The sequence below is a fragment of the Hydractinia symbiolongicarpus genome, chromosome 7, assembly GCF_029227915.1.
Source record: "Hydractinia symbiolongicarpus strain clone_291-10 chromosome 7, HSymV2.1, whole genome shotgun sequence".
Taxonomy (NCBI): Eukaryota; Metazoa; Cnidaria; class Hydrozoa; order Anthoathecata; family Hydractiniidae; genus Hydractinia; species Hydractinia symbiolongicarpus.
The window spans coordinates 19520025-19544838 of record NC_079881.1 but is presented as its reverse complement, the minus strand read 5'-3'; the positions used below and the strand labels follow the sequence as shown (position 1 = coordinate 19544838).

Here is a 24814-nt window from a genome sequence, read left to right as displayed (position 1 = left end):
GTTTTTTAGAGTTTTCAAAGTTAAATATTGGAACCTGGGGCAATCTGACGTAGGAGATGAAATAATTTTTGTTAAACTACCCAAACAAAATTATAATTTGTTTTTTGTGGTGTATATTTTGTGACGATTATCATAAGTTTAATCTCCCATCGACAAAACCGCTGGCTTGTGTCCTGAAAAACGTAAACAAAGTATTCGAGCGGGAAACTGCTAATGTACTGCTAGCTAGTTTACCACTTTACTTTCGTGAAGATAAAATAGCTAGATAGCTTTATAGGTCAACACTATCTCTATTTTTCTGCAATAAATAGTTTGTGGTCCATATTTACATGTTAAGCCTCCTAATAATAAATTATATAATAGCTAGCTAGCCTCTCATTTCCGTAAGATGTCATTGTCACACCTATAGTTACACATTCTATAATGTTATGTGGACCTAGCATGCAACCAAAAAAGGAAAATAAACCAAAACACTTGGTAGCCCCTTCTATATCCCAGAATTTCCGATCTATTAACAGTGTCACAAATGATAATCATATAAGTAGTTAATAAGCAGAGCAGACATTACGAAACCTTAGCTTATTGTTTTGGGAGTTTTCTTTGTCATTGATGTCCCTGTGAGAAGAAGCCTTAGAGACTGGGGTAATCTTTTTTTGATATCTATTACACCATGTAAAAAAATACTCTAGTCTGTTAAACATCACTTCAGATCACAACTTTGTCCTATTTTTTTGCCTTTACTTTAGTAGGATAAAAACAAGATAACGATTTACATACATGCTTTTTGTTTTATAAAGATAATTTTATAAGAACACAAGCCTAAGATTTTGTCAAAAAAAAATAAATAAAATAAAGGGTCCGTTCAAATAACATACTTTTGCTACATTTAACAAAAATTGATGTATTCTATATTTGTAAAGGTAAAATTAAAATTTTAACGTCATTGTCATTGTCAGTGAAGGCACTGACAATGACGTTAAAATTGATGGCTATGTTTGTTATAGGAATGATCGAAATACACAAAAGGTAGGTTTTTGTGTTTTTTGCTAATGAAAACTTTGATAGCCACCTTTTGAAACAACTATACTTTAAAAATGTTGAATCACTATGGGTGGAAGTGTACCTGAAAAAAACTAAACCAATTAACGTATGTGGGTCATTCCATGCCAACTAAACCAATGCTTCCATGTCGACCATCACAGATTTTTTTGTAATTTTCACCACAAGTTTATATCAAGATATGGAAATTCTGAAATTTTCAACTGCCTACCTCGAGTGGCTCCCGGGATATGACCTTTAGAAATTTTTCCCATTCTGGCCATTTCTCAATATTAACAAAATCCTCTGTTTTCAGCATAGCATAATTGTATGTATGAACACCCAATGTCTCTAAAATTCTGTAATATCATAGTATTCCATCCATATTTTTTAAAAAAACCAAAACTGATATTAGAAATTTTTTAGAATTCCACCATTATGGATAAGAAAATGCTTGAAAACGCTTTTAGATGTTTTTTTTATTAGTATTTTGATGCTCCAGTAACTCAAATATCATTCATAAAAGCAGAGGCCTTCCACACGTCCTGTATTTCCTGTATTTGGCAAAAGTGTCCTGTATTGTCCTGCATTTTGATTAATCGTCCTGTATGTCCTATTTCTGAAAATCTGCACTTAATATAACATTTCCCTGTTTCTTGTTCTAACCTAGTTAAAATGATTGATAAATATTATACAAATTACAAATTAAGTGGATCTGAAATTTCTATTTGTGCTGAATTTTATTTAATTATATGATATATTTTAGACTAGACTTTTAGACTTTTTTGGATACCAATGTGTTCAATGTGTATTTATGATGTAATTGTTTTGTCATCAACATAAAGAAGTTTTCAAAGTCTTTTAATCTTTTGTTGACATTTTATTACGAACATAGTAAAAAACTTGTAGGTGGGTTTGTCACTTACGTTACTTAAATTTTAGGACATTTTTGCATTTATTTCTCGGAATTTTCAAAAATGTCCTTTATTTTCACACTAAATTCTGTATTTTTGTAAAATTTTGTCCTGTATTGTCCATTTTTTAAACCATTTTCTGTCCTTAATTTCCTGTATTATTTTGCTCAACTGACGGTGGAAGGCCTGAGAGCAGAACTAGAAAAAAAAAAATTTAAAAAATTGTGAGCATATTTCTGACTCAATTTTTTCGTTGAACCTATTGAGATTTAATTAAAAAAAAATGAGATCAAAATGTTTAGAGATCAAAATCCTGGGCTTACAAGCCACCTAGAGGTAGTGATTTGCAAAGTACTGAAAACATGTCTATTCATTTTCAACAATGTTTTAAAATCTTGAAGTTTTTATCTTGGGAGATTTTAACTGTAACATGGTTTTAAGATATGCTCTTTCCTTTCTAACAGTTCTTGTATTTCTAAAACTGGTGTCATGGATTTAGGCATCAGTGATCACAATTTAGTTTATGTGATCGAAAAATTCATAAGGCCAAAAAAGAGACTTCTTGAAACGGAAAGCATCAGAGGCTTAAGCCTTTAAACAAAAAAGAAACAAGATAATAGGACTCAAAAATCGACTCAAAAACGAGAATTATAATGACTTTTTCCAGGACTTTCAAAACAGCCAAAACATCTGTGGAAATCTTGAAAATACTGCTTCCTGATAAGTCATGCAATGCTACCTCCATAAAACGAGTAGTCTAAAACGATGCTACAGAAACATCTCACCTTAAAGAAATTTTAAACACATTTAATTAATTTTTTTGTTGGTGCCTTAAAATATTCTTCTGGCACAATATTAATCCAGTTAGCAGACACATTTTTCAATGGGCTCCTATTGGGACCAAAAGTGTCGAAAAATAATTAGTTCACTAAAACTTAATAAAGCTACAGGATTGGATGAAATTGGTTCGTGACTGATAAAAGCAGGTTCGTCAGTTTTATGTATTTATCAAGTCTTTTTAGCAAATCTTTATTTAATGGTTATGTACCTAAATGCTAAAGGGTCTCGCCTATTTTTACAAGTAGCAATAAACAGATCCTACAAATTAACGGTGTATCTCAATATTGCCATTTTCTATGAAAATTTTTGAAAAGTTAGTGCATGGACAAACTTCTCATTTTATTTCTGAGCACAACCTAAATGACAGACAGTCCAAGTTTGAAAAAGTTTGAGAAGCTGCAGTAGTTGATGTCTCTGATTTTATTCTTAGCTCAAACAAACCTGTGCTGTGCTCATTGATCTTAAAAAATCTTTTGACACTGTTGATCATAAAATTTTGACATCACAGATGCTGCCTTTACTGGTTTGAGTCCTACTAAATGCTGCCTTTGACTGATTTAAGCCCTACTTAACGGGCCAATTGCAGCGAACTGTTCTAAACAACACAAGATCAGATCTGCTTTGTGAAGACGCTTTAGGGGTGCAGCTGGGATCTGTGTTGGGCCCCTGCCTTTTCTTTTGTATAATTATCATCATCATCATCATCATTCTCGGCTTAACGTCCGTTTTCCATGCTAGCATGGGTTGGACGGGGTATATTAATGACCCTCTTCCAATCTGATCTAGACTGTGTTAGATCTAAACTCAACTTCCTCTGTATCAAGTCTGTCCTTATAACCTCCTGCCAAGTCTTTCTCGGTCTGCCTCTGGGCTTTGCCCCAGGAACTATCAAGTCTCTACACTTTCTTACCCAATTATCCTCCTCCATTCTTACTTGAAATCTGTCATCAATTCAAATTACTACCGTCCGTATGCATATGATACAATAATTATTTCATCATATAAGCTTTGGTTCCCTTGTCTCGCAGGTTGAGTTAGAAATTTCGCAAGTTGACCTCTGGCTGAGTAATAACAAAATGGCTATTAATACGGACAAAACTAAAACAATCTTTTTTGGTAACCACAGCCAGTTAAAAAAAGTTGAGAACAAAACTATCAATTATATGGGTATTTCTTTGAACAGGAGCAAAAAGGTTAAATATCTTTGGGTAATATTTGACCAAAAAATGCAATGGGAAGAGCACATTAATGACATGTAAATAGAAAAATCATTATTAAATATTTTAAAATTAGAACAATTGCATCTTGTTTAACACCTCACGCCAAAAACCTTTTAATTAATGCACTTGTTTCATGTTTCAACTGCTGCTCCTCGGCATGGGCTTGTGCCACCCAAGTGAAAATGATTAGAATGTGTTCGTATCTTTCTTGGAAAAGAGAGGTAATAATTTACTCATCAAAAACAATGCCATGTTAGTTTTTAAAGCCATTAATCCCATTGCTCCTGATTACAAGTGCTTAAATTTTTAGCAAACAACTGCAATAATTACCAAACAGGAGGAGTTTCTAAACTGAATCAAAGCAATTGTCCAAAAGAGAAATATTGTTTTGTCCCCTAAGCTGTTCACTAATACACATGATTGACATATTCACTTTTTTAGCATTTTAAGTTCTAGAGATAGATCAGTAAACTTCACAAAAATGTTTTTTTTTTATAAACAATTGAAAGTTCAAAATGAGGCTTAAGGATGCTGATCTGGTATTATTATGATCATTTATTAAGGCGAAAAATCCTATAGTTAAATCTGCTCTCCATAAGCAATATAAACTATATCGCAATCAAATTGAATCCCTGTGCAGGTGGAGTAAAAATAAATATCTGTCACAATATTTTTGTGATAACCTACAAAACATACAAAAGGTATGGAAAGGCATCAACTCTATCATATCTTCTAAATCTAACAACTCATCCTCTCCCACTTGTCTTGAAGTAAACAGTGAACTTATTTCTCACCCAACTACCATATCTAACACTGTTAATAACTATTTTTCACCTATTGCCGACAAAATACAGGCCAAAATACCTTATTCATCAAAGCACTTCTCAGATTTTCTTCGTGAACGTAATCCTTTCTCCTTTTTCTTATCTCCTGTTGATGAAATCGAAATAATCTCTTGAATCTCTCCCCTAAACTTAAATAAATCTACTGGTCCTTTTAGCATTCTAAATTTAATATTATCTTTTCTCAGAACTGAAATTGCCAAGCCATTATCTATTCTCATCAATCTTTCTTTTTCAACTGGTGTCTTTCCATCCCAGCATAAAATTGCGAAGGTGATACCTGTTCATAAAAAAGGTCCCAAAACAAATTGCACCAATTATCGCCCTATTTCTCTATTATCTAACATTGATAAAATTTTTGAGAAGCTAATATACAAACGTGTATATCAGTTTCTAACTCGGCATAAAATTATCTTTACGCAACAGTTTGGTTTCAGGAAAAAAACTCCAATGCACAGACCCTTCAAAATATCTGTAAACAATTAATGGATGCATCATAGATCCTGATAATTTTGTCTGTGGTGTTTGTATTGACCTTCAGAAGGCTTTCGACACTGTTGATTGTGAAATTCTCCTTAAAAAACTTTTCCATTACGGCATCAGCGGCAAACCACTTAATTTGTTGCGATCGTATATTTCAAATAACCAACAATTTGTATCAATAAATGGATATAATTCTGTCCGTTATGGTGTCCCTCAAGGTTCTGTGCTTGGTCCTCTTCTATTCCTTATCTACATAAATGATCTGCATCATGCTATGAAGTCCTCTCTTGTCCACTTTGCTGATGACACTAATCTGATATGCTTCAACAAGTCAGTAAAGTCACTTTCAAAGAGAATCAACATTGATCTCAAGCTCTTGACGCAATGGCTCAATGCCAACAAAATTTCCTTAAATGCAAGTAAAACTGAAGATATCTTGTTTAGGCACAAACTTAAACAAGTAAACTATGACTTTAGGATCAAAATGAACAGCAAAAGAATTTTCCTTAGTGACGCTATTAAATCTCTTGGCGTTGTTGGAAATATCAGATCTGTGCTGCTGCAATAAAACTCAAAAGGGCAAATAGAGCACTCTCTATGCTTCAGCATTATGTTCCCCGCAGTATACTCATATCTGCTTACTACCCAATCTTCAGCAGTTATATTCAATACTGCACTGAAATCTGGGGTCAGCCTATTAGCTCTCTCATTAATCGTATTTATACCCTCCAATGACGCTCTCTCTTCAACAGTCTTGACATACTAAAATTCTCTGATATGGTACACCTTAAAAATGTATTATTTCTTCACAATCCGTACCACAAAAACCTCCCAGAGGCCCTTCTAAGGTTGACCTCACTCATACTTATAGTAGGTGGGTCCGTGGGTCCACCCTTGGCCTTATAAACATTCCCTTGCAGCATATAAAAGCTTTTGGTTCTGATTCGATACGGTACCAGTGCATCTCTTCATGGAATATCCTTTAACTTTCCTCTTCTGATAGCCTATTCACCACCCTCAGTTGTTCTGAGCTCAAAAAGTACTTGACTAAATTTTTTTTCACATTGTACACATGATTTTTGATTTGTTTTTTGTTTTTTTGTGTTGTAGAGATGCAAAATCATCATCTCCTTGTATTATTTTTGTACCGACGGGTGGTCACTATTTTTATCATAGCTTTTAGCTAATAATGGCGGTCTCCCAACAGTAGGATCACTTGACATCTGTATAACTACTGTTAAATAAATATCTCTCTCTTACAAAAAGTACTTTTTCATGCTCAAAATATGCTTAGGTTATGCTTAATGGCGAAAAGATTTATTGAAATATGCTTATGAAAAACACATGATTAAGCTCAAATATGCTTATTTGAAAAAAATTGCATTTCAATTTTAAGCATCAGTAATTACGATTTAAATCTCACTACATACTGGTTAATTCAAACATAAAGAATAAAAAGAAAAACTTCACAAAATTTTCTTTGGCTTAATATAATGCTAAGCATGTGCTTAAAAAATGACTAAAATTAGGCCTACAGATGTTTATAAATACTTTAAAAAAAATCGTGTATTATTTTTTATTATTTTTTCTATATTTGAATTAAATATTCCGTTTATAATAAGAAAATGTGTAAAAAACCATCGTTTATAATAAAAATGTGTAAATAACCCTCGTGCAATAATATGAATTCACATAACCACTCATTATAGATGTCAATAATCAACTTGAAATGTAAAAAAGATATCAAACAAAGTAATCTGCATTTGATGCCATGTGAAATAGATCATGACGACAAAGCAAATGTTTCAAAATATTTTTTGGAATCTAACATAGCTGAAACAGGTATATTTTGCAAATTATTCTCATTAATGAAGTCAGGCTGTGAAGACTCCTCGTAGATAAATCTATGTTAGAACTATTAATTAATGTCAATTTATTTATGTTGAATGACAATAAGCAAGCAAAAAATTAGTGTTGTTTTTTGTAAATCCAGCATATATATATATAAGTTTATATATTTCTGACTTTTAGATCAAAAGAGCGCTACATTTCGTGGTAGATTGCTTACAGGAAAAGTTATATCACTTCCAAATGGCTATCAAGGTATATATGACTTTACTGTAGTAACAATGGCTACCTTAGTGAAAATTACCTTTAGAAAATTACCCCAAACTTAAAAATTACCCCAAACTTGTTATACTGATGCAAACTTGTACCTTGTTTATTTTGCCAGTGATATCATGTTTCAGTCAGTATTGTACGTCCCTATACAGTATGTAATTGGAAAACACTTTAGAAATTGAAGAAAAAATATTGAGAATTTGGAGAAAATGTAGACTTTTGTAGACTTTTTTCTACTGAATCAGCAGAGTGATAAAATATCGAATTTTTAACTAGATCACTTCTGAAAAATTAAATCTTCCTAGGTAACCCTTGAAAATCCTAAAATTTTAATCATATTTTGTGAAAATTCCAAACATAAATTAAATCCTGCATTCATGAAATGTGTGGAAATGAAATCTGATCAATCCAACTTGTCTTCTGTGTTCAATTCCTTTCACATCCTTGATATTGTGGTTCTAACAGAATTCTAACAAAATCCATCTAAATTCTCCTAAAAACATCCTTATAAAATTAGTTGCAAAATAAGTAAAAAAGCTGTTTAACTATGATCTACAAGAATTTTATTTTTAGAGAGAGGGCGGAGGGAGAAGACAGAGAGGGGTGGGGAGAGGGGGGTGGGGGCGTGATTTTATCTGTCATCAAAATAAATTAGAAAGACAGCGAAATAAATATAATTGAAGAATCTTTTTAGGTGTTGTTGTAAAAGAGAAGGGTGAAACGTTTTCAGACTATCAGGTTAGAGAACTATTATTTTTTAAGTCTGCGCAATACAATCCAATTCATCCAGATCAAAAGTTCCAAAAATACGTAAAAAAAAAAATAGCTCCGAGAATTGTTTAGTCATTTATAGATAACTTTTTAATTTCATGTATTATATTTATACTTCAGGCAATTTTTGCCAGGTTTAAATTTGTGATTGTTTATGTAAGAAAGAGTGTACAATAACATATCTAGATTTACTCTGGTGGACGTTTTTTGCAGACGGTAAATACCTTTAAATCAGTCTAAATGACCTTTAAATTTTAAAGTTTGGTCGTTGTGTTTGAATATCTTTAAATTATCAACTTCTGAAATCAGTGAATGTTTAACACTGGTATTTTTGGGTATATTTTTACATTTTTTTACCTAGGTATTTGTTTGAAACCAGAAGTTTATTAAGGTTTGGCATCCGAATGTAGTAGGCAAAAGTCTCCCTTGACCAAAACTAAGTGCCAGGCTTTTTTTAAATTAGACTGTTTATTACAGCCTAATTTAAGGGAAGAAAATTTCGCCATGTTAACATCACTGCGAACATTTTAGAATTAACTTTTGTGGTTCAATCTTTTTCGGATTTAAGAATTTTATATTTACTCGGGAATAAACTATTTGATGAAGGATGATGTCTTTTCCGAGGAATATCAATCTCGTAAGAGAACGTAACATAAGGATGTAAAAAACGGAAATAATTATGGGTCCTGTTCTAAGTCTTCACTTCCGGAGCCAATTCCCTGGTAGACCACCATAGTGTAATAACTTTGGCAAAATAGACGCTAGCAGAGACAGGCTTTTAAGTAAGGAAAAACAATGATGGTGTTTTTGTTTCAGAGTTATTATGGATATGTATAGTTACAAGGGCCGGAAATGGTCTGAAAAACCAACCCGATATGACCGATTTTAGCACGTAAACTTAAACTGTTCTTGTGGCTAAAGTGATGTGTTTTAACAAAAGTGTGAGAGAATTTATTTTGATTTTTATTTTCTTGGGAATAAACTTTTACTTTTTTGAAAAAAGTTGGATATTTTTTGCAAGAATAAACCGTTGCGATTGACTAAAAAATTTTTAGGTTATTAAGAGTGATTTTTTGAAACGTTCCTGGGAATTATTTCATTTTTGCTTGGATCGAAATCAAGATTTTACCATGAATATTTTTGTTTTAGGAGAGAACTATACAAGTGGACAAATCTTTTGATAAATTTACATACTGGAATCTTGAAATACCGCCTTCGAGAGACGACGCCATGATGAAAGCGTTTCATTGGTTAGATCTTGCTCACGTGGTGTGTTTTTTTCTTCAGAATTAATGATTACAAAAATTCTGTTCCTGCAGGCTAATGCAGGCTGCTTTTTTTAAGAAAGGTTGTTTCTTTGATGTAATTTAAACCGTGTGCGTTGAAGTTATAATCGGTATGGGCACTGTACATGACGCACTTGTAATTTGTTAGTGGTGGAATCATTTTGCCTGGTGTATTAGGGGAATTTAAAAGTTTCTTTTCATATATGCATCGGTGTAAATGGTTTGAATAAGGTAGTTTGTAATAAATATGTGAACGCCTGGTTATATATAAAGATTTAGGACTTTCGTTATAAGTACATGTTTTTTTATATAAGCCAGTGAAAATTCGAAACCAGGTTTCGATATGCTTTGTAAAAACACAATGAAGCTTAGAGTATCCTTCGTTATGCTTATTGCAGAAACAAATTAAAAACTTAAATATTGCCTTGTGAACTAGCTACATGGATAACATGAAATGGTCCTATTTTTAACTTTAACAGAAACAGCTGAAGACTAAAGGTATAATTGCACCAGACCAAGCTAAGACGGTGTAGTGGTGTTAATTACGGCTTAGAAGAACAATTAAAATGCCGATAACAAAGCACGTCATCGTGATTGGCAAAGACTGAGCAATATGCTTAGTATATGTTTAAAAAGTTCCCCTATCTCTGTCTGAATATATTTATAAGCGTTATGCTTATAACAAAAACATGTAGTTCATATTTCAGTATTTTCTTTTTGTCAATCGTTTGACATGCATTCGCTGAAGAGGACGTTTATTGAAGAATTGTGTGTACTTTTTGTTACTTTTCTTATAAATTTTTCTGATCAGGACAAGAAGAAAAAACATGCTGCGCCGCTATTGTTGTTGTGCTGCCCTTGCAATAAATAAGGTTTTGCTAAAACATTGAACCCTTACCAATTAAAATATTGGTAAAATCCCCCCAAAAAGTCATTATTAGAAATTATTACTGTCTTTTAATATGTAAGGATATGTCAGCGATTTTAGGTTTACCCGGTTAACTATTGTTAAGGTTTCAATGTGATATCTTTTTTCCCGAGTTATTTGTAATCGTGATTTGTTAGAATATTTCTACCGGGCCATAATAAGTACAGTTAGCTCCTGGTAACTCGAACTTTCATTATCTCAAATGATTTTCTTGGGTTGCTTGAACTTTCATAAATATTTTTTTATAAACAACGCCGGTTAGTTCGAACTTCGGATAGATAAATAATGTCGTCTGTCAAGGAAAATTCACAAGACACTTGTATGTTTTATTCGTTGCCAATATTGCACCTTTCCCCGGTAATTGTTGCCCCATCTCTTGAAATATCGCTTTAAATCTAACTATAATCACATTTTAGACTAAATTAGACTTAACGGGAGGTTTGTTTAACTCGAACATTCGTTATGTCGAACTTTTTCCTTAGTCCCTTAAAGGTTTAATTCACCGGCAGTTAACTCTAAAAAGTGGGGAAACTGTCAAGATTTGTAGTCAAATAAGTTTACCTTGAGAATCACCTGGAAAATTTGATTTGATATTTGCGATCTTCTTGTTTGTTTGTTTTCTTAAAAATGGTAAAAATCTTCTTAAGAAAAACTTTATTGGCCTGATACAAGACTTAGTCTTTTGGCTACTGTAACTAAAAGAGAAAGGTGATTATAAAAAGTTTTGATTTTTAGGTAGTCATTTATTGCGTTTTTAAAGATTTTTTTATTGAGCTTATTTATGCTTGTAGATACACGAACCAATCACGGCGAACGAGGGCGAGGGTAGTATGGAATCAACGCCGGTGGAGAGATGATGTAATGCTGAGTTGACAAGCGATAGTTTCATATATTTAGCAGGAATGTATTTCGTGGATACAGCAAAATTTAATTTCCCCGAAATGGAATACTTTTAAATAATAATTGACGTACTTTTTAATAATATCACACGATAAAAAAAATGTAGAATATCACAGAAGCTGTTTATGAATAACGGAAATTATATTTGCAAAATAAAATTTCGAGGTTCAAGACAAAGTTTCACAGCATTTATTTTCACCCTATTTTACGGAATTTGTTATTTGCAAATTTTTGAGAAAAACCGCGAATGCCCTGAAATTTTGAATAATAATCCTGCGTCAAGTTTTATGGATTGTATTGTTAGGTGGATTTATAAGAATAGAAACGCTAACCTCGTTCCCAGCGCCTGTTGTCTCTTTTCTATAATCGGGACGGTATTGCAGTCTCGATGTCAGGAAAGATATAAGAGCCCTGGGGACGAGGTTGTATAAACACCAATAAACCTTTATATACCTTGATGGGTTTCTGTGAAAGTGAGTTTAGCTAGATAAACCTTTTTTGGCATATCGAAAGATGCATGTGTAGAGAACATAACAGACATTCTGATGATCAAAGTAACTCATATAAGGTCTAAATAAAATATGTACGAGCGCGCTTTTATATCATAGTGTCAGACGGTTTAACATATCATTAGGTAAAGGAACTCTTACGAAGATGATGATGAGGATGATCTCACCTCTTATTCGCAGGAAAATTACCTCTCCGATCTTGCCCGTCTTTTTGCTACCAAAACTAGTAAAGCACGGAATCTAGATGCTTTTTGCGTTGAATGACTGACCACTTGTTAAAAATATTTGATTATTAATAACTTTACGAACGAAGAACTTCAAACAAAAGTTCTGGCGGAAATCCATTGTAGAACTAACTTGCGTAATGCAATGTTTCATCCGTTATAAAATTACAAGGAATTTTCGTGATGTCAACCGTTGATTTGAATTGATAATTGATCTGTGACGTCTTCAAGCTTTCTACGAAACTATTGTATATCCGAAACTGATAAAACGCAAGCCCTTACTTGCTTATTACTAGTTTCGGATATACATATAACAAAAGATATAACAAAAATGTCAAAACAAAAGCATTCTCAAACTCTTCCAGGAGCCCTTTTCGATTTTTTTATGTTGGGAATGGTGCGAAAAAACCCGCGCCTTTTTTAACATAGAAAAGCGAAAGGGAACAAGGTTAAAGCATTCTCATATCTTTTAAACCATTTAAATTTTTGAGTTTCATCTGTGAATACGTAAGAGAATTAGTTTTAGCCGGAACGAAAAAGAAAGAAAAGAAAGAAAAGAAAGAAAGGCATTCGTAAACCTGAAGAAAAGAAAAAAATCCATGGGGACGAATGGTTATTATTATTAACTATGTTGGATCTTAAAATAAGAAAAAGTAATAACAAAAAAATTAAAATTGACCTGTAACTATTTATTCAATACCCACTCCATCCGCGTGTCAGAAAAAAAAAAAGAGCCCCGGGGACGAGGTTGAGCCCAAATCATTATAATATCGGAAATTAGCAATCTCTAATCTTGCATCTTCTGCGATGAAGTGTGATTATTGAATCTCTGAGGTGAAGTGTGATTTAATCAAACAAAAACAACAACTTGGTAAGAATTAAAAGCTCTATAAAAATTATAAAAGATTGTTTATGTCAAGGAAGTTGAGATGAGTTCAACATTGGTTATAACAGATCAAGAAGAAAATGGGTTACGCTTACAGCTTCTGCTGGAGAAGTGTGATGAAACCTTGAAGAACTTTTTTCATCGTTCGTATTCTAGAGATCCAAGTAAACTCTACAATGAACTTTTAAATGTAAAATCCAAATTGAAATATTTAAAACAGAGAGGATTATTATCTCAGACACAATGGGAATTATTACTTCCAAAGAATCAAAAGACCGATTCAAGTGTATTTGATGTGACATTGAAAAGTTTGTTAATCAGAGAAATCTGCAATGTAAAAGCGCCCCACACCGGTTGGTCAAAGGACCCCTGTGCTGGTGACAGGTCGGATGGAGCGAATGTTGTTCGAATAAGACACGCTAGAAACTTCTTGCAGCATCATTCAATAATTTTAAACCACAATGAATATCAAAAAATCTGGACTAAGCTTTCTACATCTATGATCGGTTTAGGATGTGATCCTCAGGAAATAATTAACATTAGCCAAAAGGTATTGGACGTTGGAACAATTCAAAAGTTACAACAAGTTGAAAATGACTTGGCACAGTCACAGTCTGTCATCACACACCTTCAGAACTGTCTGGAAAGTATCTGGTGGAATGTATCGCCAAGTGTTCATAACTTTACTGGCAGAGAGGAAGAAGTTATAGCCTTACATGACACTATCACGAAGCTAGGAAATTTGAGCTATGGAGTTGTGATAACCGGCATGGGAGGTGTTGGCAAGACTGAAATGGCGAAACATTACTGCTACAGTTATGGGGAAAATTATTTTGAAAGTAATGTTGTATGGATTGATGCTGATGGTACCAATGCCTTAGAAAGTTCTTTCTATAAGATAGCTGAATATCTAGGAATACCTGTAAAAGATTTGTATGGAAATGCCTCGAACATAAAGACAATTGCAGCCAAAGTTTATCGTTTCTTCGCCAATAGGAAGGGTTTGTTTATTTTTGATAATGTGCACGATTTAAACGAAATGGAAGATTTCTTACCGACCTCACTTCCTTCTCATATGAAGAAACCAACTATTTTGATCACATCCCAATTTACAAATTGGGGAAACAATTTTATCACTCAGAATCTTGGTACATTCTCCAAACGTGCAGCCGAAAGGTTTATTGCAGATAACCTGACAATGGAATGCTATCAGAATGAACTTGTTATAGAAGAACTGGCTTCATTGGTGGAGTTTTTACCACTTGCACTGCAGCAAGCTGTATCATACATACAACGCAATCAAATTACCATAGGTCAATACATTCATCTTTTCAACAAAAATTCGAAAGCAGTCTTTACCGCTTCAGTCACAGGCATGCTGTACAAGCACACAGTATTTACAACTTGGAATCTAGCTTTGGAAAAGCTACGTAATATGAAGGCGAAGCTGCCGTTACATTTAATAAGAATGATGTCTTTTCTACATGGCAAGTTCATCCAAAAAGATATTCTAATAACTGACGTAATAAAGGAAACCGAAATAAACGAAGCATTGTTAGTTTTGCTGTCATATTCTTTGGTTTCTGTTTCGAGAGAAAACAACAAAGTAAATATAACTATGCATTCGTTGATGCAGATCGTCGTGAGAGAAACATCTCCACCTAATTATGCTGATTTAACATTAGATCTTTTGCAAAAAAGAATAAAAATGTCCACACTGGATCAGTTTCATTTTGGAGATGGTTGGATAGAGCATATTATGAATGTTTTTCAAGTTGCAAATTTCGATAAAAGGTTAATGCAACGATTCTTTGAACTGCGTATTTGCATTAAGCAGGCACTTTTAAATAAAGGTAAATTCATGCAATGCGCATATTTTTCGAGATTTGTTTCAGAACAAATCAAACTGAATGTTACTCCTGAGATTTCGCATATTTATAATGACATTAAATCGGATGTTGCAAAATCATTGCAATATGCTGGCCGTTTCGAAGAAGCTAACGCAATATTTATGGATATTATTAACGAAGAGGAATCTTTAAGGCGACATCACCGAGTTATCATGAAGAGATATTCTTTAGCAATATGCTATCTTTTTCAAGGGAATTATACGGATAGTTACTCCACATTAAAAAGCGTAAAAGAAGCGATAATCCATACATGGGGTGAGTTAAGTCCATCGCTTAACGGTGTTGAACACGCGTTAGGGTTATGTTTAATGAATACAGGCAAATTTCACAAAGCGTTGAAAATATTTAAGGACGTTGAGGAATATGGCGAACAGAACTACAAGAAGATAACAAAAATGAATGAACAATATGATATAATGAGACAAGAAGGCATGCTACCTGAAGTACTCACTGTGCGAAGCTGCATAGCTACGTGTTTAAGTTCCCTTGGTAAGAACAAAAAAGCTTTAAAATTGTTTCAAGAAGTTGAAGATAAACGCAGGAGAGAACTTGGTGATTTACATCCATTGACTTTGCAAGAGAAATGCAACACAGCAACATGTTTAGCTCAAAAATTTTCTTTGGAGAGAGGTATGGAGTTGTTGGACGAGGTTGAGACGCAGCAAATAGAAATGCTTGAAGACAATCTTCACCCACATGTTCTAAACACAAAGTTTAATATTGCGACGTCGTACATGAAAAGAAAACGTTATGAACAAGCACTGGATGTTTTCGAGCCACTGTTGTATAATCAGTGTCAGGTTTTGGGACAGGATCATCCAAAATCTCGAATCACGAAGCAATATATAGTACAATGCAAAGATAGGCTAAGCAAACGGGGTTGTAGAAGATACTTAAGAAGATAATTTTTCGGTTTTTTGCAGAAATAAAATATTTTTTTATCGTAATAATATGAGCGGCGTGTCTCTGTATTAATAAGGCCCGCATTCTGTCTGTTCAAAATGGCTTTGCCGCAGCTTCAATTCGTGTCCCCTGCAGAGTAAATAAGCTGATATGATGGACGAACCCGTGGATAGCTACATTAACGCAATTATTCACGGCTCGTCCTCAAAGACCTCATGAATATACGTTTAAAAGCATGTCCTTCATCAACTGTTTGCGCATTATGTTTCGCGCATATAAAATTTGGTTGCTAAAAAACACTGCTACAGTTTGTTGCAGGTTTGTTCTTTTTAAAATAAGTTACCAGGGTGTAATTATTGTTCTTTACGTCTTTTTTATCATTTTGCACTCCACCAAGGAGGCAAAGATTAGCACATCAAGACTTGAAGCTTTAAGAAAAAAGGGCGAATGTCAGATCAGACAGTGATGATATTAAAACTTAGCTTAGTATCAAATAATGAAATTAAAAAGAAGTTTAGAAAATTTAAGTAGAGGAAACCATGGATACCTTACTAACACTAATTTGCGCGCGTATCAATTTTCGCGTCGCAAGAACACGACAACTATTTCGCGCGTATTAACTTGCCATTAATAGCAATCGTCGCTAATTTCATATATTTGTCAGAAATTTAGCGGGTTTTTTAATTCCGCAAAATATGTTTTTTTGCAAACCACAAGAATATATTATATTCCGCAAAGGTTTGGGCAGTTTAAGCATTAAATTCCGCGATATTACTGTCTTTTTATCTGGTTATCTCATTTTACTTGCAATCTCAGACAACATATTGAAAATGAGAGTAAAATTTCATTCAATTAGTCTATAATAGACATGCGCTATGCAAAATTGTTATGGTTTATTTGTTCATGATCACCAATACGCTTTCGGTCGTCAGTTGATTTGGTCAATTTTTTCCGTTTTTCTCGATTTTTCCGACTTTAACGGGTCGTCACGGTAATTCGCACACAACAAAAACTGTGAGCAGCGTAATTAGTACACGACACATGACCCCCCCTTCCTAGTCAAAAAAATTTCGGTAGTATGCCGATGGTGGCAAGGTGATAGACATTTTGCATTAATTAATATATCTGGAGTTGTAGTCGTAAGAATCTGTAAGCAAAAAAACTCTAAAATTGTGTTAGGATTTTTTTTTTTCGCAAAAATGCACAGTTTGCAAATGGTTTTCTTGTTATTTCCTATTTATCGAATTACAAAAAAATTCTTGTTAACAAAATTTCTTTTTTATGTTGCCGACAAATGTTAGCAATCTTAACAATATAGTTATCCATTAAAAATCTTTAGATATCCTTTCATGCGCATGCGCTACATAATAGCTTATCCAATGCGCAAAGTGTGATCCACACTACTCATATATAAGCTAACAAGTATCACTGGTGCACACCGTACTTTAGCTTCAGTAATTCAGTCACTGTTTAAGCGACCCCATAAAATTGTCGAGATTATATTCATCGTCATACTGTTTGTCATCCCACAATTCTTCCATGTCCTCCATGATTGCTTTCATAGAAGTATTCTTACTAGTCCCAGCCTTCTTCTTTTCGTTGTCACGCCCACTGTCGACAGTGAACAAGTCTAGAAGCTGGGAAGTATCCATGGAATGCAGGCTGGAGTTGTCTTGAGTGATCACTGTGTTGGCGATGTTCAACTTGAATTTTTGCAACCTGGAAGAGGTGGAGATATTTTTTAAAAACTATTTTATGGGAAACAAAAATGAAAAAAAAATAACATTTATGCGGCAAGGAGTTTATGAAACAAATCAATTTTTATGTAACAAAAAGCTCAGCGGAAGTGGTGTTAAATTAGAGGTATCAGAGTGCGCTCCCTTGTGATAAAAGAACAAGTTTATAAGAAAACAGAGGCTTGGAATGACTGAAAAAATACCAACAAGCCTGTGATTTTACTGCTTTTTTCTTTTTTTTTATTCTTTAAAAAAACCACAAATATAGACAAGCAGCACATGCTAAAAGCGAATAAAAGAAAAGTGAAACCATATTTGATAGTCTTTATAAAAAGAAGTGTAAAAAATGACATAAAAAATAAGCTTTTATAATTTTATGATTGCTCATTAAGGGTCAAAGCGAAAAGACAAATGAACAATAAGCTGTTTTACTATATTACCGGTTGCCGATTTTTTCCCTTGCTGTACTTAATTTTCGGTAATTTCTTACGTTCTGCGCGAATGTAATACGCGGAAAAATAGCCTTTTTTACAAAAACAAGAAAGATTCTATATTCTGTGGAAGATGGTGAATTTTTCTTCCTGGTTCTAGGTAGGAAGAATTTGAATTTGCGCGCAAATAAATAGTCGCGAAATATCTCACAAATGCGCGAAAATTAATACTGGCGAAAATAAGAACGAAATAGGTATTTAAAATTGTTACCAGAGACTCATTTTCAGAGGCATAGCTACAGGAAGTAGAAAACATATTCTTATCCCTTGAGAAATTATTAAATGACTCTTCTTAAAAGCGAGAATTGTTACTACAAATCACAAACGGAGAAGGCTTTGACCGTTGCAACAAAAATACAATCAAAATAGGAGTCATAACAAACTGAGTTGAAAATTTATACAACTGCAAATTCACGATGTTGATTAGCTAAAAATAATACTTCAAATTGTCTATGGTTTAATTAATGTAATATAGGTGACAAAAACGACACTACGTAACATTCCCTTCCTGTAATTGATTTTAATTGACAAAGTTTGCAATCCAGAGACATCAGAGCATAAAGCCTAATTCACGAAATTTGACCACGAATTAGATCGTTACCTAAAGTGACACACTTACCCCATTATTTTTTCTTCCAACGTTCCTCTGGCGATTAATCGATATACGTTTACGACTTTCTTTTGCCCGATACGATGCGCACGATCCATAGCCTGTAAAGAAAACGAAACGAAACATGGTAACTGTCGAAAAACGTTACAATAACTAATGAAAATGCGACGATTAGCAATCTTTTCTAAGAACACGAGCTGAACTTTTTTCTATGTTCTTGTTTAAGAACAATAATTGTTCTTTTCACTTCAATATAAATCTAGTCAAATTAAAACCATTTTCTTTTTACATACATTATATCTATTGCAACTTTTATTTATTCACAAACTCAAAAACATTTCTTGCAACCAAAAAATAATATGATTCACGAAGAATTAAGATTCGGGAAAACAGAGCGTAAGATATAACCATGATATGACGTCATCACAGTCGTTATATTTCCCAGACGCCCATTCTTTTAAGAAACGATTAATCCAAAGACGCACAATATTATTTCGTTCAAACGACTAAATTTGTAAATGGAAAAATCGGTAAAACGCTGTCTATCTTGCAACACTGTAATTCTTGATATTTCAAATATTTTATTACAACAAAAAGAGAGCACGTGTTAATTCCCAAGAAATTTACAGTTGTACCAATTATACTCTGATTAAAATTTCTTAATCTTTCGTTCATTCTGAATAGCTGTAACGAGAATTCGTGTGAAATTACGTTTCGCTTGAAGCTTCTCGGTGAAGAGAAAAAGTATTGAAGAAAAGTGTTAAGAGAAAACACTTGTTCTTCAAAATTGGTCATGTATTTTCGGAAGGTGTCTGTATTTCTTCAACACACAAAATAAGATATGAGGCGTTTGCGAAATTTAATGTTATTGCAATTTTCGATTCCAAAAAAAGCCGAAAGCCATGAAATCGTACAACTTCGGTTCCATTACCCAAATAACAATGCATCTTCAATCGGGGTCTAAAATCATGCTGCAAAAGTTAGTTGTAAAATTGAATTCTAGTTGCATAATTCTGTTCTATATTTTCCAGCCCGAATAAATTTTCTCTCTGTACTGGGTATTAGGGTGCAAAAACACGGTTTCTACAAAGGATTTTTTAACAGTTAAATTTTAAACCGCTATAGCAGTGAAACTTTCTTAGTAAATCCATATTCCATGTAAAAGAATTTGATGGAAAACGCGAGAATTACCAAAAAAAAAAAAGAATGAAGGGCGTTAGGGTTGGCGTTAACTCTGTTTTTAAAATCTTTTGAACACTTTTCTTGTCTATCACGAAGATGTTACACGAAAATACTGCATAATCTAGCCTCGCAAAATCTAGTAATGAAGGCTCGTAATTTTGTAGACCTGAGTACTACTTACTTTCCTCACCTGTTCATTTTTGGTGAAAGCGAACACGGATATGCATTTTTCGTAAAAGTGAACACAGGCGGCGCCAGTTGTTTATCAGTTTTCTCTTGGCGTTCAATATCATACGACTAACGACCGGTAGCTAACTGAGAATATATCAGCTTCGTAGACAAAGTTACACCTTCGCTACAGACATAATAGGCTAATGTCTCCAGACTAATCTCACGTAATGTGCGAATGATGAATTCACGAGGCGCCATGACAATATTCGGTTGAGCGCGTCATAATTTCGGTAACGAAATCGAAAGAAGATGTGCGAAAAAACAAGAGGCGACAGGCAGACTCGTTAGTATTGCGAAAGAACTTATGCATAAATAATGAAAACTTTATACGAACATATAAAAAGAAAAACCACTGCTAGAAATATTTAAAACAAAAAAAGTGAGATAGAAGAAGAGGAGTCAAGAAAGAATTTCATCAAGAAAAAACTTCAACAACAAAGAATATTTACAAAGCAAAATAAAAAGGTAAAAGGACTTACATTTCACAAATGTTTTATTTTGTGTGACAAAAAAAGAAAAAGAAAAGATGTTTGAGTATAATGTTTTCTAATTGTTAAATTTTATTTTTTTAGAAAATCCATCTTCGTTTAAACTAACAAAAACAACAAGATGTACTTTGGATCAGCTCGACTTCGCTCTATCACACTCAACGAAGAATTCCTGAATTCGTTTTATGAAAGAAAACAAAACCAACCGAAAATTAAACCTCGTTCGGTTAGTTTGACACCGACGATAGATAAATACGGTTACGAGAACTGCAAACTACGAACAGTATCGGTGTGGACTGAATTAAGTGAAAAGCTCGGTGAAATTGGAGATGAAATTAGCGAAAGTTACCAAATACGGGAAGAGAACGCAGGTATCTCCATTATCCGATTACTCGAACTCGTTTACCGATGTTGTACGAATAAATCCGAAGAAAAACCGAAAAAAAACGAGAGGAAACGAAAGATTAGCAACCTGGTTAGCCAAGCAGTTGTTCATTTTGTGGAAAATTTATAAAATAAATTAGGGAAAAAAAAAGGAAAAATATATTTAGGAAAATTAGGTTTGAAAATTGAAAACGTTTTTGATAATTTATGATATTTTTATATATAAGCATAGCCTTCATGTCCATATTACTAGAGTTTAAAAAAAAAAAAAAAAAAAAACGAACGACATCGCAAGACTAAAACTTTAATATCTTTTATAAATACAAAAATAATTTTATTTATTTATTTTTTAAACTGTTATATCTATACCATTTATCTTTTTTTGTAAATATTCGTATACAAAAAGTCGAAAATGTTCAAAGAGAAAAGTTAAATCCTTTTTAAAGAAAATTACGAAGTAAAGAAAAAATCTTCCACACGAACCTTTCAAATTTTTACTTTTCAAAACAATAAAAAAATCATTTTTGATAATTCTTCAAATTCTTTTTTGGCATATGGTTCTTTTTTTAACGACAAAATATAGTTAAGAAATATAATTCAAGTTAAATGAAATTGTTGCAAATATTCTTTTCGCGGTTTCGCCTTTCCTTCACACGTCTATTTGGCGCGAAAAATAGAAGAAAAGACCTCGATTCGAAAAAGAATAATAAATTAGCCGCAGAAAAGAAAGAGAACACGTCACGTGGTTTCGCCTACATTTTAAGAAGATTTCTTTTTTAAATTTTAGCTTCTGAAATCCGACTACAAATTTTATGGTACATTGGTGAAAGCTGGTTGTAATTTATATGAAATATCTTTGCTAATAGGAAAAGTGTCTTCTTCCGCTTAATAAAATTTCTAAAAAACTGCTCATGGATCGACGGGTGTGAACTTAAAAGGTCACGTTAATTTTCCGGACATTTTTCTGATATCATTTCTTTAAAAATTCTTACATTTTCGATTTTTTCCCTACGACTGAAACATAATTTAGATTGTAATACTTCTGTTATTCTTTCCACGTAAAATTGTAAACGTGAGCATGGATTTTAGTTTGGGGGAGCAAGTCAAAAACAAAACAAAAAACAAAAACAAGCAAGTAACAACAAAATTTCAAAAAAACACAACATGGCGTCTTCAGTATGTAGTAGACGCGCGAAATTCTCGAGTTTAAGACAGCAGAATGGTAAGACATATGAGTACCTGCAAATCTTTCATTGGGTTCCAGTCATGCTCTACAAAGATGACAGTGTCAGCACCAGTTAAATTCAAACCCAGACCTCCTACGTGCGTCGTGAGTAACAGCACATCAATAGAAGGGTCGTTGTTGAAACTAAAAAAGAGCAAACATATCTAATTTTAGGCGAGGCCCATACAACACTGCCAACTACGAGCATGGCCTCCAAAGGCTGTAATATGGTCTTTCCAGTCTACTAAGGACCCTACGCGTAAACCACGTGGTTCCACATGCCCAGACGGGTTTCATTAGTCTTGTCTTGTGAATCATTTAAGACGAGAAATAACACTCACTACACCAACAAAAGTCACATTTACACCCCCTAACTATATTCTACTGTGAGAAGTGAGACTATAACTAAATTTGTTGAATAATGTCAACGAGCAGAATTAAATATCTCGCTAAGCACTATGATCAAACCCACTTGGTTAATAGGATACCTATACATTCTTGGAAACCTGAGCCAATCAGGAACACGACTCTGCGAGTTGTCAAAAAAATTTCCAAGAATTCCCTGCTAACCACACTGCTCCATTGTTTTTTGTGATACATTGTATTTATCAATTGTTAGTTTTGGGTGACCTGGTGCATTTTTTTAGTTCTTACATATCTCTTTAATAATAGCCTTATTTTGTCTGTGTGTCCGCGAAAGCCGCGTCTTGTAACGGAAACACGAAATTTTTAAAATGCGCAACAATACCAAATTCGATATATTTTTGTACACTTGCGAAGGGTAAATTTAAAGGACGGGCGACCCCGTGGATTTTTCCACGGGCTAACGACTAGTCTCTTTAATAATAGCCGTATTCCGTCTGTCTCTGCGCGGACCCCCCGCTGAGTTAAAAAATCGTGCTACGGAAACACGAATATCAAATGCAATATATTTTTATCCACTTTGTTGCGACGGGTAAATTTAAAGGACGGGCGAACCCGTGAATTTTTCCACGGGTTAACGGCTATCTCTATTATAATAGCCGTATTCCGTCTGTCTGTTTAAAAGGGTTACCGCGTCCCATAACGAAAACACGAAATGTGATATATAAAGGACGGGTGACCCCATGGATTTTTCCACGGGTTAACGACTACTCTATATTATAATACCCGTATACGTCTGTCCGTCCGTCCGTCTGTCACGCAAAATGGTAGCTTAGCTGTGCAGGTAGCGAGACGCACGCAATGTGGTATAAAAAGGACGGGCGAACCCGTGGATTTTTCCACGGGCTAACGACTAGTATATTCAAAAAGTCAAGATTAAAGTGTTCTTAAAATTGTGGAAACAAAATCAGGACTGCCATTATTTTTGATATCTGTTTCTTTTGCTGGAAAGGTATCTTTTCTAGTGTCAGGCTAAAACTAATATTATTTTTCAGCCAAGTTTAAATTGATTTGAAGTAATACTTAAAATACTTTTTATAAGAACGACAAAACATAGAATGGAGTTTCATGGAAGCCTCATAAAAATCGTGGAAACTAAATTTACGATAAGAAATGAAAAAAGCAAGATAACAAATCCAACGCGACAAAAAAATTCGCACCTTTGAACAATATCGTGGCGGGACCCAGCTGGGACGCTTCCATCCAATCTTGAGTACGTAACTGATGGCATGTGAGACCTAATAGCATAAAGTTAGCTATGTAACTATAACGTTGAGTTTCAGTAAAAAGTAACCGTAATAATAGCTCCTTCTACATAGAAATACATATTTAAATGGTGCTATGATGCAATATATAAATTATAACAGAAAAGGTATTAATATTTTTTTTTCGTTGCGTTTTTACCTGTTCTTGCAATTCTCTCCCAAAAAAAAGCCTCACTTACTTCAGAAGGTCATTTTCCACAATATTAAGCATAGATTTTAACTGGCAAAAAATAAGCGCGCGATGCTGCGACACTACAGAGTTGACAGTATCTTCCGAACTCGTGCATTCTGTAGCACCAATCCCACAATCCAGCAGAAGCTGTCTACAAATGAAATAACAGAAATACTAAAAAAGCTGAGATGGAGAGCAAAAACAAAATTTTACGATTTTAAAATATACATTTGCAATTTTTAAAACAGTCGTAGTTAAACAGTCGTACTGAAAATCCACGGGATTGACCATCGTAAATATTCTGATCCTCAGGTTATCGCCCGCCATATATATCTCAAACATCTCCATTTCGTGCATACGTCACACAAAACAAAGATTCGATTGCAATTCCGAACAAGGTTGAAGCTAAGCCGAAAGAAATTAACGAATTTTTTTACAGCTTTTTTTTCTACTTTTCAAATTTTTTTTCAGGTTTTCAACCTTTTGAAAAAGAACGAGACTGAAAAAGAATATTTTTAGGTTCTTAGTGATGGAAAGGTAAAAACACGTTTTCTTAATTTTCGTGGACGTGATTTTAAAGCAATATCTTCTAGTTGACAGCTCTTAAAAATATTGACTGTCAAACTGATTGATTGATTAACTTAACAAACACACACACAACATAAGCGCTTACTTCAAGGCCATAAGTTTCCCAGAATGTTGCAAATCAGAAAGTGGCGTCTTCGACTGTCGTAAGTTTTGCGTGACGACGTCGTATTCAGGGTGTGACGGCGTCAATACAAGTGACGGATGGTTGCACACTTTTCGTAGGTATTGTAAGGCCTGTTAAGTA

At 33.7% G+C, this 24814-nt stretch overlaps 3 protein-coding genes across 3 annotated transcripts in view; 2 read left to right on the top strand and 1 right to left on the bottom strand.

Moving 5' to 3' along the window:
- Positions 1 to 7046: 7046 nt before the first annotated feature.
- LOC130649440 (ribonuclease H2 subunit C-like) lies at positions 7047 to 11785 on the top strand. Its single transcript, XM_057455715.1, has 5 exons — positions 7047 to 7179; positions 7369 to 7440; positions 8153 to 8196; positions 9379 to 9498; positions 11235 to 11785. Exons 1-5 carry the CDS (start codon positions 7047 to 7049, stop codon positions 11298 to 11300), a joined length of 435 nt encoding a protein of 144 aa, XP_057311698.1. The 3' UTR covers positions 11301 to 11785.
- Positions 11786 to 12256: 471 nt separating this feature from the next.
- On the top strand, positions 12257 to 16861 carry LOC130649429 (uncharacterized). Its single transcript, XM_057455707.1, has one exon. The coding sequence runs from the start codon at positions 13006 to 13008 to the stop codon at positions 15775 to 15777; it is 2772 nt and encodes a 923-aa protein (XP_057311690.1). The 5' UTR covers positions 12257 to 13005; the 3' UTR covers positions 15778 to 16861.
- Positions 16862 to 16982: 121 nt separating this feature from the next.
- The window catches only part of LOC130649427 (TATA-binding protein-associated factor 172-like), a 44196-nt gene continuing 36364 nt past the window's right edge, over positions 16983 to 24814 (bottom strand). The window contains exons 35-40 of the mRNA XM_057455704.1: positions 24656 to 24804; positions 23990 to 24133; positions 23706 to 23783; positions 22137 to 22266; positions 18622 to 18713; positions 16983 to 17494 (exon numbers count right to left, since the gene is read on the bottom strand). Of these exons, the coding sequence (XP_057311687.1) occupies positions 17239 to 17494; positions 18622 to 18713; positions 22137 to 22266; positions 23706 to 23783; positions 23990 to 24133; positions 24656 to 24804 (849 nt within the window). The 3' untranslated portion in view covers positions 16983 to 17238. The remainder of the gene's footprint in view (positions 17495 to 18621; positions 18714 to 22136; positions 22267 to 23705; positions 23784 to 23989; positions 24134 to 24655; positions 24805 to 24814) is intronic.